At 32.7% G+C, this 16,187-nt stretch overlaps 3 protein-coding genes across 3 annotated transcripts; all 3 read left to right on the forward strand.

Annotated features, from left to right (window-relative positions):
- The first annotated feature begins 1,114 nt into the window (after window positions 1-1,114).
- LOC140877389 (soluble inorganic pyrophosphatase 4) lies at window positions 1,115-5,275 on the forward strand. The gene is made up of 9 exons (XM_073280921.1): window positions 1,115-1,291; window positions 2,045-2,186; window positions 2,269-2,297; window positions 3,306-3,371; window positions 3,449-3,556; window positions 4,212-4,277; window positions 4,354-4,474; window positions 4,621-4,702; window positions 4,855-5,275. Exons 2-9 carry the CDS (start codon window positions 2,054-2,056, stop codon window positions 4,895-4,897), a joined length of 648 nt encoding a protein of 215 aa, XP_073137022.1. The 5' UTR covers window positions 1,115-1,291; window positions 2,045-2,053; the 3' UTR covers window positions 4,898-5,275.
- A 1,938-nt stretch (window positions 5,276-7,213) lies between these two features.
- LOC140885431 (uncharacterized) lies at window positions 7,214-8,647 on the forward strand. Its single transcript, XM_073292388.1, has 3 exons — window positions 7,214-7,361; window positions 7,501-7,606; window positions 8,233-8,647. The coding sequence occupies exons 1-3, from the start codon at window positions 7,323-7,325 to the stop codon at window positions 8,406-8,408; spliced, it is 321 nt and encodes a 106-aa protein (XP_073148489.1). The 5' UTR covers window positions 7,214-7,322; the 3' UTR covers window positions 8,409-8,647.
- Window positions 8,648-10,579: 1,932 nt separating this feature from the next.
- LOC140883526 (protein SLOW GREEN 1, chloroplastic-like) lies at window positions 10,580-12,181 on the forward strand. Its single transcript, XM_073290031.1, has one exon. The coding sequence runs from the start codon at window positions 10,659-10,661 to the stop codon at window positions 11,724-11,726; it is 1,068 nt and encodes a 355-aa protein (XP_073146132.1). The 5' UTR covers window positions 10,580-10,658; the 3' UTR covers window positions 11,727-12,181.
- Window positions 12,182-16,187: the final 4,006 nt, after the last annotated feature.

Here is a 16,187-nt window from a genome sequence, read left to right on the forward strand (position 1 = left end):
GATTCAAAATCTATTGACGACTGAAAAATGTCGATGGACCCTTATAAAATTGGACTCTGAAATTATTGGGCTATCGCCTATCAGTCAATAAAAGCAGCCCAAATGATTAACACCTTTCATCGACCTTTTTGGCCCGATTTATTGGAAAATTACGTGGAAATCCTCGTTCTCGTAGAGCATTATATTTTTTAAATCCAATCAATCGCCAAAAAATGTTATATCAGATGTTGGAATTTTGACAGTACATGTCAGCTTTCAATTTCTTTGACAGTATTCCACAATTCCATTTTTTTCACCAAAATCGTGTAATTAGCGAAATTTCCCTTGAAATATCCTTACTAATGGGCAAAAAAAATAAAGAAATCCAGCCAGTTACAGGATATAGCAATTTTCGTCCCTAGGGGCTAGGGGTGTAAACGAGCCGAGCTATTCGTGAGTAGCTCGGTCAAAACTCGACTCGAGCTCGATCTCGATAACATACAATCGAGCTCGAGCTCGAAATTTATGTGTTCGAATAGCCCGCGAGCTACTCGATAACACATATACATATAAATATATATATAAATATAATGTATATAATATTTTATTTATTTATTTATTCATATAATTATTTATTTATATATAATTATATATAGTTTTCGAGCTCGAGCTCGAGTAGTGTGCTACTCGACTCGATTTCACCCCTGCTAGGGGCTAGGAGTCCAGGACCAGATTTGATAATTAAAACAAAATAATAAAACAAAATTAAAATTGTAACACATTAATAAAAAATAATAAATAAAATTATGTATATATACTTTAGATTACACTCAGTCAGGCTTGTGTTTTATGTAATATAAATTGCAAAATACTTCTCTTTTATTTTTTATTATTATCTATTACTTTTGAAAAGAAAAAATATATAATATCAAGCATATAAAATAATAAGGTATAAAATGAAGTAAACCTAAAAGATCTGACACGATCAGATGAGTCGGCATCAAATCCCCAGTTGGCCTAAAAGAGCACAAACCAACCAATACAAATACGCCACGTATCCAGGCCCCACAACGGCATCCCGTTCCCCCACACACAGAATCTTCTCATATTCGTTGTTCCCCTTTCCTTCTTTAAATGGCAAAGCAGCACAGACAGCGGGAACGCGTAACGCACCGCTCTCTGCAACTCTCTCCTTTACTCAACTGCTTTCTCTCTCTTCTCTAGGGTTTCCATCTCCAATAAATATTCTGTATTCGCCTCGCTGCTTTCTATTCTCTGTTTCTCTTTCGGCATCATCCGCTCGCCGTTTCAGGTACGGTTTATTTTTGGATCTCGTTTTTGTGTGTGATTTAGGATCGATTACTTGTGCTCGATTTCTATGCTTTTATGTCTTTTTCTATCCATTTCAACCGTTTTTGTTCTGTTTTCGTTTTCCTAATTTTGTGCCATCAGAAATATATGCTCATTTTTGTAAGTGTGTAGCTGAAGTTTTGATGATGTTTTTTTTTTTTACCTATTTTTGTTTCATGCTAATTTTGGTTTCTTAGACTTGTTTATGGACTCCTTTGGAATGAGAACGTACTGACGGCATCGAATTGTTAGACAGGCATGAAGTTGAGATGTCTATCTCTCTGCCTTTCTGATCCATATGTTGATACCGGAAATTTGAGGCTCCTAGATGATTATGTTTACAGTTCGGCCCTGTTTTGAGTTTTACCTCTTTTACCTCAGTACTTTGTAGTTGGCGGCTCCAATGGCATATTGAAATGTTCAAGTATTCATTTAAAATGTTTTGATTCTTGTCCAGCTTTCTTCACTTTTGAAATTCGTTTTTGTTTTTAAATTTTACTCTTGATGGCTTATTTACGGATTCACCCAGTCCAATAAACAATGGCCGGTGGTTGATGAGTGATTTATGTTTCCTGTTTATTTCGGTCCTCAAACAGCCCCGTTTCATGAATTTTGCACCTGCTAATGTTTCTTGATTTGCATTTGCTTTTTCCCATATATATTGTCAACACCTATGGTTTGGGTAGGAACTTATGTTTAACAATGTTCTTTGCAGCCTGCTGCTATGGCTCCACCTATTGAGAAGTCAATCAATTCTGATGCTAAAAAATCATCACATCCACCCCTCAACGAAAGAATACTGTCTTCCATGTCTAGGAAAGCTGTTGCTGCTCATCCTTGGCATGATCTTGAGATAGGTATGTTGCCTTAATGTCTATCGACATTAAAAAAACATGAATTTAAATAAATTTGATCTTTTTCTTTCTTTTTCTTATGCAGGACCTGGAGCACCAATTGTTTTCAATTGTGTATGGCCATTGCACTGATATTTTTTTCCCTGCATTTTCTTACTTGCCCTGATAATTTAGAGCAGAAACCATGTGAAACAGAGTTGCTCCTTTTTTCTTGAATTTTTATGCAAATTGAATATTCAAGTTTAAAAAAGTGTCTTTCACATATTACTTCTAGCCTTGAGCATATGTGAACTTCACATTTGTGAAAGAAAATTGTAAGATTTTAGCATATTGTAGATGTGATTTGAAGATCAGTTTACAATGTATTTCAACTTTTGATTTTGGGAAATTGGAACTTTCAACTTTTCAATGTTTGAACGATGGATGCCTTTTTCTGACTGCACCAACTTTGAACACTTCTTACTTTTAGCTTTGTCAACACATTCCGTTTAGGAGTCAACTTTGCATGGAGAATGGGTCGGTCTTAGTTCACTAGCCTTTTCTTATTTTTGAAGTTATTTATTGACCATCGGACTTCTGTTAATATACCATATCTTTCTCAATTCTTATTTGGAAGGTAGTTTTTCTCCACAATGTTCTCACACTTGCTCTGTTCGTGTTCATCTTTTACAACTATGCTGCTTTAGGTGCCCAATGATCAACATATCACTTTCCTTTTTTCAACCTTGGTTTGTATGTATTCTTTTGCCTCCTGCACGACGAATTTGATTGATTTTAAATATTGAAGCATTAAGTTTTAGAGTTGTTTCAAAGTTCATATATTTGGATTGAAATCATGCCGAGTCTTCATTCACCGAATAATTTGCTGTGAAGTCCATATTATTTTTATTGGAATCAGCATTCACTTGGATAAATGGGATATGAACTTATTTTAACAGTTTTTAAGTTTCAATAGCTATGCAATGTTATTGAGATTTACTCGTAACATTGAATCTAGCTCTGCACTCAAAATCAGCTCAGTTTTATGTTGGCAAATGAACTTTTACTGTGCTGGCTATACTGGAAAATCTTGACTCTTATTGCATCACATACTTATGAAACAACCATACTTAATCCGTGTAGGTGGTTGAGATAGGTAAGGGTAGCAAGGTGAAGTATGAACTCGACAAGGACACAGGTCTTATCAAGGTACTAGGCCAATCTGCATGTACCTCTATTTATGATGGGTTATTGTTATATATGTTAAAACCCAGTGGCATCTGCAGGTTGATCGTGTTCTTTACTCATCAGTTGTGTACCCCCATAACTATGGCTTTATCCCCCGCACTCTTTGTGAAGACAATGACCCAATGGATGTATTGATCATAATGCAGGTGTGCAGTTCTCTCCCGAACCTTCAGATACTATGTGAACATGTGTGGATTGTGCGGGGATTGCTTGTAATTTTCAAGGAAAATGTGACTTTGTTGCTTAGAAAATGCGCTACACGAAAGTTGACTGCATGTTTGTAAAACAATTAACATGATTTGGCTGCTTATTATCACATGCCAACTTGGTTGCACATGTATGTGTGGTTGTCGCGTCGTATATATCAGTGGCAAGCATGTTGATCATATGATTTTGATATGAATATTTTATCTTGCAAAGCTTTGCACATGTAGCTCCTCAAATCCCATAGGTTGGACCTTTAAGAAAGCAGTGGCATGTTTTAAGAAAATGTTGCACACGTAGCACCTTCATTTCCTTTCGTTGCCTACATATGAAACAATGTGAATCCAGGGCCTCTGAGCTTTTCAAGGTAGAAATGAAGATTAAGACCTACGTTAGTATGTTATGTGAAATGGGATTGCACAGCATATTTTAAAAACTTTTCGCTGGTTAATATACATCTTCGGAGTTGTGCCATCAGCTTTTATATGTTTGAATCTTCAACATGATAATACGAGATGGAAGACATAATTTCTATTTCCATTTTGGAAGCTATAATACATATTTTATCTTTTAATTGTTTCTGCAAATGTAAAACAGGAACCAGTTCTTCCAGGGTGCTTTCTCAGGGCTAAAGCAATAGGTCTTATGCCCATGATTGATCAGGTATGCTTACCATACTTTTGACAATAATTACACTGGTATCTTGAAACAAAAAAAATTGACTTGTTATTGGAAACAGGGAGAGAAAGATGATAAGATAATTGCTGTCTGTGCTGATGATCCTGAATATCGGCATTATACAGACATCAAAGAACTTCCACCTCATCGCTTGGCTGAGATCCGCCGTTTTTTTGAGGATTGTATCCTTCATGAGAATCAATATCTGTTGCAAATTTTTCTATGACCAAATGATTTCTGGTTTTTCACTATATGACTGCAAGATGTGTTCTGTATACTGGAGATACTAAACTTCATGCATTTTCTTGTTGCCTTAACTATCAACCAGACAAGAAGAATGAGAACAAGGATGTAGCAGTCGATGAATTTCTTCCAGCCTCAAAAGCTTATGAAGCTATCCAGGGCTCCATGTAAGTGATTGCTTATATACCTATAGAGGACAATCGCAACATATGTGCTAAACCCCAATGATTTCTTCAGTGTTTCGCTGCAATATTTACTTTTTCTTCAAGGTCGTGTCTTTGGTAAATGACTTAACTCCCTCGAAACTTTTCAACTCCAGGGACCTCTATGCAGACTATATCGTGGAGAGCCTACGACGGTAAATAATTTACCACTTCAAAAGGAAGAGTTGTGGATCGTTATATCAAGAACTGATTATTTCAGCTACTTTCTTTGGTTAGAAAAATCCGTATTAAGGCTATTTGGTTTTGCAAGTATTATATAATGGCGAAAATTCATCACTTGATAGATGGTTTTAGTAAAGTTCTTCATGAAGATGTCGGTAAACCCCTATAAGCATAATGTTTAGTTTTTTGCTATGTCAAGTCTGGATGCTTGACAATGGGTGTCGGAGCCCGGAGGTCCTGAATCTATAGATTTATGTGTGACAGCTTAAGCATTATTGTACTTTGATATTTCCATATACGATTATATATATAGAGTTTTTGTAAGAAATTTATGTATACAACGATGTATACTAATATGAATTATTTCTACAAATATAGCTATAGATTATACCAAAAAGGTATTATTGATTTATAATAAAGAATAAAAAACTGGTTTTGATGTTTTAATTGGATTGGTCAGAACTTGCCTTGCTCTCGAAACGAAGGAGCATTTTCACATTATTAAACCCAAATTGGGTGTTAACTCAAGCGCACCGTAAAGTTAATTTGATTTTTGATTAATTATTTTGTTGACAATTAGTTAAAAAAAATAATTAAATATGAAGATACTGGTGTCATGTTCGAGACTAAATATTGTCTGATTAGTCCTTGAATACAATGAATATGATTCAGACTTGCTTGCGTTAAATTTGAGATTTTGTTTTATATTTAATATATCGAAATTGTTGACTGAAAACAAATTGTTAGTTAATAACCTCCAGAACGACAAGGACAAGAGATCCAAGAGGTAATGGTCCAAAGATGATAGAAAGTAGGTTGTTTTTTTTGGTGCACATAGCAAACAATTAAACGATTTGAGAATAACAGCCAAAAATGGAAATTGGGAATTTTTTACTCTTGCAAACAGTATATCAATCAGCTTTATACGACAATAAATGTTCTTATAATAGAAGTGTTTACTATTTACATCTATCTATAAACAAAATAGGGTACTTCTGAACTTGATAAAATCATATGAAATACTTATGGCCATTCTTAATATATGTGATGCTGCCAAAATTAGCATCCCAAAAAGAAAGGTGATAAATTTCATTATTTTGAAAATACGACAGTAGTGGGTACTTATCCACTTGATTAAACTCTTGCATAATGATATACGACAATAGTAATTTATAAAACTTGTGTAAATTGTTATATCAATTAAATATGCAATAATTTTTCTTTTTTATCATTCACATCAACTGTGTTACATATGTGGATGTGTGTCACACACTTGTGTGTGTTTTTTTTTTATCTAAAACTTATCAGCCTTCTGCCTTGGTCCCATTTGCTTCTTTCAATTGGAATTTGGAATAAAGCCTCGGCCGAAGCAGGTAAAATGAGCTTGGGCTTTTGTATATCCCTAGTTGGTCCTAAGACAAATCCTTTTACTTGGCCTACCACGCCAGGTCAAGTGGCCCATTATAAACTAACCTCAATTGCCTCATGGAATCTAACTCTTATCTCCTCTCCACCAATCACATTTCATGTTCCACGTGAGCTTCTAAAACATTTTCCAATTTTAATCTATCATCATTATATTATCTAATTCAATATCAGGTAGCTAACTTGACTATTAGTGAGACATACAATTTATCTATCCACAATTTTTTAAAATATTTCTATTTTTAAATATATATTAATAAAAAAATGAAGTAGACTGCTTAAGTCTTTGTTTTTTTTTTAATGTAAATCAGCTGAATTTTAGTAATATTCAATAAGTGGGATATATAAAATATTGTTTAATATTATATTATCTTTACACGTACTTCATTAAAATTGAAAACATTAGATAGCCAAAATAAAAATAAATTTCTAAATTTCTAGTTGATAACATATATATATATATATAATATATATATATATATATATATCTTCTTTTTTTGTGACGTGGGAACCTGCAGTTGATATCTTTCGGTGTGCTTTGGATAAACCCCGGACTAACGCAATAGCCTGCAAACTAACTAGTCATGAGGTAAATCACACTAGGCAAGCCCTGTGTGACAGGCTAGTCCAAGTAGGTGTTGGCAGGGGAAATCAAAACCTATGACCAAGAGTTCACCTACTCCAAAAATTTGAACTCTTTATCAGCCATATATATATCTTCCTTTTGATTAGTATAAATGTGGCAGACCCTTCTCTCTCTCTCTCTCTCTCTCTCTCTCTCTCTCTCTCTCTCTCTCTCTCTCTCTCTCTCTCTCTCTCTCTCTCTCTCTCTCTCATATTTTCAATTTCATCAGTCATATTTTCAATTTCATGGTTTTTTTTAAGATTTATTGATCACTAGAAAAAAGAAATATTGAAGTTATCAAATCCATCGATCATCAGAATATAAAAGCTTGGTGTGAGGAAAATACGTAGTATGGGATCAGAATCTTCTTCTGCTCAATACATTCACATGGTGATCGATCAAACTATATATACTTTCATCATGTTTAATTTAGGTCGATTCATATATTTATTTATTTGTTGTGTATATATTATGTTTTTTGTCTGCGAGCGTGAGATAGGATATTATAGTACTACATGATCGCATGCAGGTGCATCACTTGATTGAAGTGTGCATAATATTCAAGATGGGTCAAGAAGAATGCATGGAAGCTCTGTACAAACATGCAAACATCAAAACTGTTATTACATCCACAGGTCCATCTCCTATTTTAAATTCATACATATATATATATATATATCATGCAAACCATCCATTAATTGTTATATATACGTACATAAATATATATATATATATATATGAGTTTCTTTCAAGTGTCCACCTATCATGCTCACTACCATGCCCACCAATGATGTGGCACTATTTTATTGGATGTGATAAAGATGTGGTCCAATAGAATAGTATCACATCATTGGTGAGCATGGTAGTGGGCATGATAGGTGGGCACTTGAAAAAAACTCTATATATATATATATATATATATATATATATATATATATATATATATATATATATAATGGGCATGTGTCATCATGTGTGTATTATTTGAATTTTCTGAGAATATATACTTGAGCATTCATTTGGATAAAGTATATTGTATGTGCATCGATCAATTTAGTGTATACTGATCAAACCAACTCATTGAACTTAAAAATTATGGAATGTTGATTGACCTTATATATATTCAAACGATTTTGATTGACTCGATGACTCCCCTAATTATTAATTACTACTGATTGATATTAGTCTTTTTTTTTTCCCTTATGAAATGGAATTATATATGATGGTGAACTAATTTTATTTTGAGATGGATATATAATAGTGTGGAAGGAGCTAGAGAAAGAGAACAAAGAATTCTTTGAAGCTTACACGAATAGAAGAGATGATGAGAAGAAGAAATTAGAGTCCACAAAATTAAAATTGACTTCTTCTTCGTCTTCAACACAACATATGGCCAATCATGATGAGGCAAGTTCATCAATCATCAAGATGAATTGATATTAATAAATTAAACGGTCGATATATGTACTTAATTATAGCTCACGATGAACATATGCACAAAAGGAAAAAGGGAACGTGAGTTGGTGGGGAAATGCTATTTATTTGGAATCTCCGTGTTCAATTAGTTGCTTGCCACTTTGGCCACTTGGCTTAACGTACATGCGACTCTTTTGTCTTTTTTTATTTTGTTTCTATTTCTTTTGAATAATGTTCTGTTGTGTATTGAATTTGAATGGTAGCTGGCGTGCGGGAGATTCATCTTACCAAATTTTTTCAACCAAACTGTGTACAAAATATTTGTTTATATAAAATATATTTTTGTGTGAAATATTGTTAAGAATAGTCAACCAAAGTCCCACATTGGAAGATTATTAGGAATGGTCAACCAAATGCCCACATTGGATGATTAAAAAAATCCCATATTGGAAGTTTAAGTAAAAAGATCATGGATTAAAATATGGAATGATATCTTCATTGGTATGAGGCCTTTTGGGTGGGTTCCCAAAATCAAAATCATGAGGGCTTGTGCCCAAAGTGGACAATATCATACCATTGTGGAGATATCTGAATTCCATTGACCTAACAAATATGATGTGGTTGAAATCATATATCAAGTCAATATCTATATTTGAGGTTTTATTTTATTGAATTGTATTTTTTTATTTAAAAAAATTGATGACGTTATATGGAAGGGGGGTATTTTGGGTAAAAAAAATTAGTGTACGTGTCACGAGTAGGGGTGGTTCGGTACGGTATACCCCGTACCGTACCGAATACCGCATACTATATCGAAAATTTTGGTATCGAAATTCCGATACCAATACCGTACCAAAAATTTTGTCGGTATACCGAAATTTCGGTATGACATAAATTCATACCGATACCGTACCGAATACCAAAATTCGGTACGATATCGGTATGATACCGTGTATATCGATTTTTTTAAATTGTTTTTTTAAAAAAAATATCGGTATACGCGGTATCATACCGATAACATGTATACCGATTTTTTTTCGATCTACCAAAAATTTGAAAATCTTATACCGATATCGATAACGAAAATTTCGGTACGGCGAAATTTTTGGTATATCAAATTTTCGATATATACAATTTTTTTTCGGTACGATAAAGGCGGTATGACGGCATTTCGGTATTTTTTGCCAGCCCTAGTCACAAGAGACGGGAAAATGGCCTTACTTTATGTCAAAGTGAGTAAAATCTAAATATATATTCGTTTTTACGAAAACCCGAAGTTTGAAACTTGATTGCTCTCTTTATGCCTCCCATTTTTCAATTCATGATGAATGGACCGAAAAAAATATTTTTTTATTCCAATGTATACAAACAAGATAAAAACATATATTAATCTTATTATAGTAGAGTGTTTTACAATTAATTATTAAATTTTGAAATAAAAATACGATTACATCTTAATTTAATTTTTTACAAAAACAAAATTAATAGATAAATTTGTCATTTTATATGACTTTTCTTTTAAAAAAATCCATTAGATGTTTTTTTATTTATTAAAATGACTTTCGGCCTCCAAAATGTGTTCAAGTTAGTGGCGTATGTAAGCATTTGTTCGTGGTCAAATGTTCGATTCTCCCTAATCCCTACAAACACTTTTTGGACCAACTTGTTGTACATAATTGTTAGTCCGAAAGTTTACCCACTGCGCATCGAAAGAGAACGATTGCGAGCTCTCACGTAAATAAAAAAATGACTCTCAATTTGTGTTTTTTGGTTTTTTAATTTACAAAAATATCACCCACCTTTGTAAAATTGATGTATCTGTTGCACTGACGATTATTTGTTTACAAAAACGCTACATATTTTTAAGTTTTTAAAATTTTACCATATTTTTCTTTTAAAACAAATTATACAACTATGCAATGCGTGGAACACGGAGTAAAATTGTTTTTTCTCCTATTATTGGGAAAATTAATTTGTAATAGTCATATGTGAAGTAAATTTGTTTCGAATCCAAACAACGTGGGCTGGCTGATTGAATCCAATTACAAAGAATCTGGGTCTTCTCGTATCCAAAATAAGGTGGGCTAATGGGCTTCCAAAAGAATAATATCTATCAAAACACGCTTTCCAACAAAAAGGAATGGCTTATGCGACTTTAGTTTGAACTTGACGGTAATTGAGGCACTGTAACCGGTCGGAATGCAATGCTTGCTCCCCTTTCTCCATCATTTCTCATCCAAAACTCGCACAGGGTTCAGACCTTGCTAACCAATGGCTATGGCCACTCCGAATCTCGCCACTTCTAAAGCTACCAGCGGTCACCTTCCGTTCAATCCCCTCCGTTCATCTTTGCCCTTGTCTTTCTCCTCCCTCTCCTTCAGAACCCCTCCTCCACCTTTTCCTCGCTTGGTAAATTCCACCATTAAAGCCTCTTTTCAATCATCGAACCCTGAAATTGACCCCAAGAAACCCACTCCCAGATTTCCGTTTGTTTCAGGCTTGTCTCCGGTCAAAGCCACCGTCATCGCCACTGTCGCCGCCGCCGCCGCTCTTTTCTTGTCCCAGTTTTATTTTGCGTCGAAACCTGCTCCTACTGCTCGAGTTTCGCCCCAGGTCACTGTGGAGTCCTCCGAAAATGATGTGGTTGTCGATGAAGAAAGCGAGAAATCACTCGAGGAAATTTTGGTCTCCAATCCCTCCGACATCGAGGGGCTCGAGACTTTACTGGAAATCAAGATAAGGAGCAAGAAGATACCTGAAGCTATTGGGATTCTCGATAAGTTGATAGGACTGCAGCCTGAGGATATGGAGTGGCGTACGCTGAAAGCCCATATTAACGCACAAAGTGGGGAGACTGAATTGGCCAAGAATGGATTCACAGAAGTATTAAAGAAGGACCCTTTTCGTGTGGAAGCTTATCACGGGCTGGTCACCGTGGCAGCGCGGGAGGAATCGGGCGAGGACTTGGAGAATATCAATGAGAGAGTTGTGGAGGCAATGAAGGTGTGCGAAAGGGAGAATAAAACGAGTTATATGAGGGATTTTAAGATGTTGCTGGCGCAGATTCGGCTGCTTGAAGGGCGACATGACACCGCATTGAAGGTTTACCAGGAGCTAGTAGAGGAGGAGCCCAAGGATTTTAGGCCCTACTTGTGTCAAGGAATAATTTTTACGCTGTTGCAAAACACCGAAGAGGCGGAGAAGAATTTCGAGGCTTACAGAAGATTGGTTCCACAAGGGCACCCTTATGCTAGTTATTTCGAGGATAATGTCACCGCCACCAAAATTTTCGCGGGGAAGATGGAGAATGAGAATGAGGGAGAAATTACTGAGAGTTGAGAATGTAGCAGTACAAGAGTTGCTTTGTGGAGGTATTCTTGATTTAGTGGTTGTGGTACAGTGAGGTTTTGTGCCAATTTCGCCCATTTTCTGTCGATGCTAGTCGCGTTTATGGTCTTATCCTTTTGATCGGTTTTAGTTAGAGAGGTCTTCTGGATTGTGTATTTAGTGTGATTCAGTGAGTGATTGGTAGGACTTGGTTTCGTGGCTGAAAGGATTATCTGCCTTTTTTGAAGTTCAAAGTTCTTTTACACAATGCCTTTAAGATAGTTGATCTTGTAAATGAAAAGAAACACTAATGGCATGCATGATCTGTTTTATCATAAGGTGATAAGTTATGATTAACATAATAGTGCTTTATCAGAAAGTGTGACTTGTGTTATTTGGTGCCAAATGAATATGTTTATGATTTAAAGTCACTTACCGTTAAATGATATGGCAGTACTCAGTAGTCATTTGATCCGGTGTAAATCACTTTATGTTTTTTATAAAGAAAGACCTTTTGCTGACTATCTTTGTATAAGTTGAGTATCTAACTGTTGATGCGCGAGGCCGAGCAGTTTATTTAACCACATCATCTGAAGCTGCAAATGGTTTAAATGATTTGCACCATAGCATGTCAAGGAAAAATGTTTCTTGTTTTTATGTTTTCGGTGAATCAGTCTCCCTAGTTTGGTTATATATCGTTTTTCTTGTTCTAAACTCGTAGGAGAACAAGCCCTCAAATCTATCTTTTTTCCATTATGAATACTTGCTGCAGGTGGTGTTGGTAAGTGTACAATGTCACGCTCGATATTTGATCTGTTTCAAGTACTTGTGATGCGAGACATTGTGCTGTGACTTTGTGGTCACATAGTTATAGCTACATAAATATCGATACTATACATGTTCTATGTTTTTTGAGACACTCATCGATATGTACTTGTGACCGATAGTATTCTCATGGTGTGTTTTCTAATCTTGTGTAAATTTAAATGAGGTTCGTTAGTTTCACTAGATAGATAGATAAATGGGTGTTGATTGGTAGATGAGATCCTAGCACATGGGTAATACCCAAATCATGCATTCAACGGTTCGTATTTTTACACATATGCGTAATTAATTATATATTGTTGACGTGGCAAATCATGGGACATTAGATCTATCACCCATACCCATATGCTAGGTTGAAATCTACCGTGTTGATTATCGTCTAATCATGTGATGTTTATATGTCTAATGGTTCGAGTAATTATTGATGTTCCTGTGGAGATTTGAAGCAGTTGTTGGCTATCGTTTACGATACACCGATTTAATGTGAATGGATTGATTAAACATAAAGTATGTGATAAGTTTTTCGTTGAATTCATCAATTAATAATACTCATGGTGGGACCAAAACTATATATATATATATACAAGAATATGGAGGGTGATGAACTTTTGCTTTTAACTTATGATCAAACTATTTTTCTTCCCGGTGTCTGTTTTTTATGTCACTCTGGTATTATCCAACTTGACTGCATTGAAAACAAACTTCGAGTCCATGCTAATGATCTGGATAACAGTAACTGAGTGGTAGATTTTTCACTGTGTAAATTCAATTTTCGTGTCGACTACTAGAAATTTCGTGTCATCTTTGGGCAGTAACCTAGAAGTGCATTTAAGGGTAGACGAATGATAATAAATGTCCACCACTTAAAGCACTTTTATGTTTGGTTTGGAGGTTGTGATTATTGGTTAATGAGATCCTATTCTCTGAATAATACTCAAATCATTCATTTAAGGAATTACATCTCAGTATATATTTATAATTAATATTATAGTGTTGACATGACAAACATGGGTTGTTAGATCTCTTATTAAGATAATGCATGTAAAGTAGGTTGAACTAAACCGTGATTATTGCATGATTAGTACATAAATGATAAAAAAATGTTTGATGTAGAAATCTAATGTAGGGTGATAAAAAAATATTATGCTTGGTATGATTTTTGGGTGTGGGACCAAATTACCCTTCATTCATAATAAAGTTACAACACAAATCAGGCGAGAGAATATATTATTGGGTATTTTTTGTGTAGGAGTAGGGCAAGAGAGGGTTAGTCTATGCTACACCGGGAGTGTTTCACTCCTAATTCAACATCATTAGATCATGTGGGTCCCTTGTATTTTTATGGAAATTGACATGTGTGTGGATGATCCAAGGATTAATATTTGACCACATCATGGAGGGAGAAGTACTCCAGGTGTAGCATAGAATAATCCGGCAAGAGATAAAGTTGAAAATAAGATGATTAGAAAATGGATAGATAGTATAAGATGAGATAAAGTATTATTTTATTTGATTTAATAGAAGTTTATCTCTCCTACACAGGATCAACAGTTTATTTAAAATCGTACCAAACACTGATTTAACCAGTGTAACAAACAATAATCCAGTCTAATCATTTGTGCCAAACAGACTCCAGAGTACTAGTCTAAACTTAGGGTCTTGTTACTTGACTATTACGTGATTTTGAAGTCACAAAAGCATAAAACTCCTCTTCCAAGGAAACTAGTATTTCACCCCGTGCGATGCACGGAGTATTAATATTTTAATAAATAAAAAATTATTATTACTTTTTTAGAATATATATCATAAAAAATTTATATCAAGTTTATAATTAATATATATATAAAATTGATTTACTAACAATCAATATACATTCACAACGATACTCTTTTAAAAATTCAAAAATGTAATATTATATAAATTTTTTTATATATTTAATATGATAAATATTAGTGAGAACTAAACATATAAAAGTAACACAACACTCAAAATAATAACATAAATTGAATAAAATAATACATCATTGTATATATTTTAATGCATTCTATATTTTTCAGGTGGGTCCAGCCAGAATATCGATTATCTTAAGCAAAACCTAATTATCATTTATAGCATTTATGCAAATTTTAACATATATAGGGGCAAAAAAATTTAACTGAAATTAATTAAAAAATAATGATATATAATCAAATTTTGAATCGAAATTGATACATTATTATAAATAACATTTTTTAAATTTTTTACATATATATAACACAAAAAGTCAACCATAATTAAGAATTCGTGATAACTTTCTATCAAATTTTTAATTTTGAAACAAAAAAATTGATACATTACAATATATATAGTATTTATGAAAATTTTCATATATGTACACAACAAAAAATTGAAATTAAATTAAAAAGTATTGATAATATCTTGTTAAATTTAAATTTTGAATAAAAAATTGGTACTGCATCATATATTGCGTTTATGAAAATTTTCAAATATACGTAGACATAAAAAATTTAACTAAAACTAAAAAGTAGCAATAACTTCCGATCAAATTTCATTTTTTTAAATTGAAAAATGTTACATCGTCATATATAATATTTATCGAAATTTACACATATACATGGTTACAAAAAAATTAGAAGAAATTATAAAGTATTTATAGTATCCTTTGAAATTTCAATGTTTAAACCGAAAATTGGTACATTATTATATATAAAATTTACATTTTTTTTTTTTTACATATTTGACCAAAAATTAATTGAAATTATAAAGTAATGATAACATACTAACATCCAATCAAATTTCAAATTTGAACAAAAAAATGGTATATTATCATATATAACATTTATGAAAATTTTCACATATATATATGAACATAAAATTTAACTGAAATAAAAAAATAGCGATAATATACGATCAAATTTCAAATTTTGAACCGTACATTGGTACATTAAAAATTTTCAAATTTTGAATCAAAAATTTTAACATTTTGAAACATCGGATAAATTTTGAACAAAAAATCATGATATAAAAAAATTTGAAACCTAAAATATTGAAACAATCAATAAAATTTTAAAATTTGAAATATCCAATCAAATATCAAATTTTGAACCGAAAATTATCATATATATACAATTAATGAGAATTTTCACACACATACAAAATTGACTGAAATTAAATTAATAATATTTCAAATAAGTGTTTTAAATTTTATTGATAATATTTATTTTATTTAATGAATTATAAAAATTATTAAAGACGGATCAAATTATTTATTATAATTTTGTTATTATTTGTTGTATAGCTGGTAGTTATTATTGATAACATGTATATGCTGATCACGATTCACGCATGCAAATATATTAATATTATTTTGTTTAATATTATTTCAAAACCAATATATTCAAATAAATATATGAGAAATAATTATGAATGTTATTATTTTTTTAAAAAATACATCAATTAAATAATAATAATAATAATAATAAAAATAAGAAAACAATCGATAAACCTAAAATAAAAAAATTAATGAAATATTATAATCGATCCATATATTTAAAGTTATTTTATATTTTCAATGTTCTTAATTTCAATCTCAATATGAATTTGGAAAGTTTTGAAATTAATTTTATATTTGGTAGGTGAATATCTCTT

This window comes from Henckelia pumila, chromosome 2 (genome assembly GCF_033568475.1).
Source record: "Henckelia pumila isolate YLH828 chromosome 2, ASM3356847v2, whole genome shotgun sequence".
In the NCBI taxonomy this organism is placed as follows: domain Eukaryota; kingdom Viridiplantae; phylum Streptophyta; class Magnoliopsida; order Lamiales; family Gesneriaceae; genus Henckelia; species Henckelia pumila.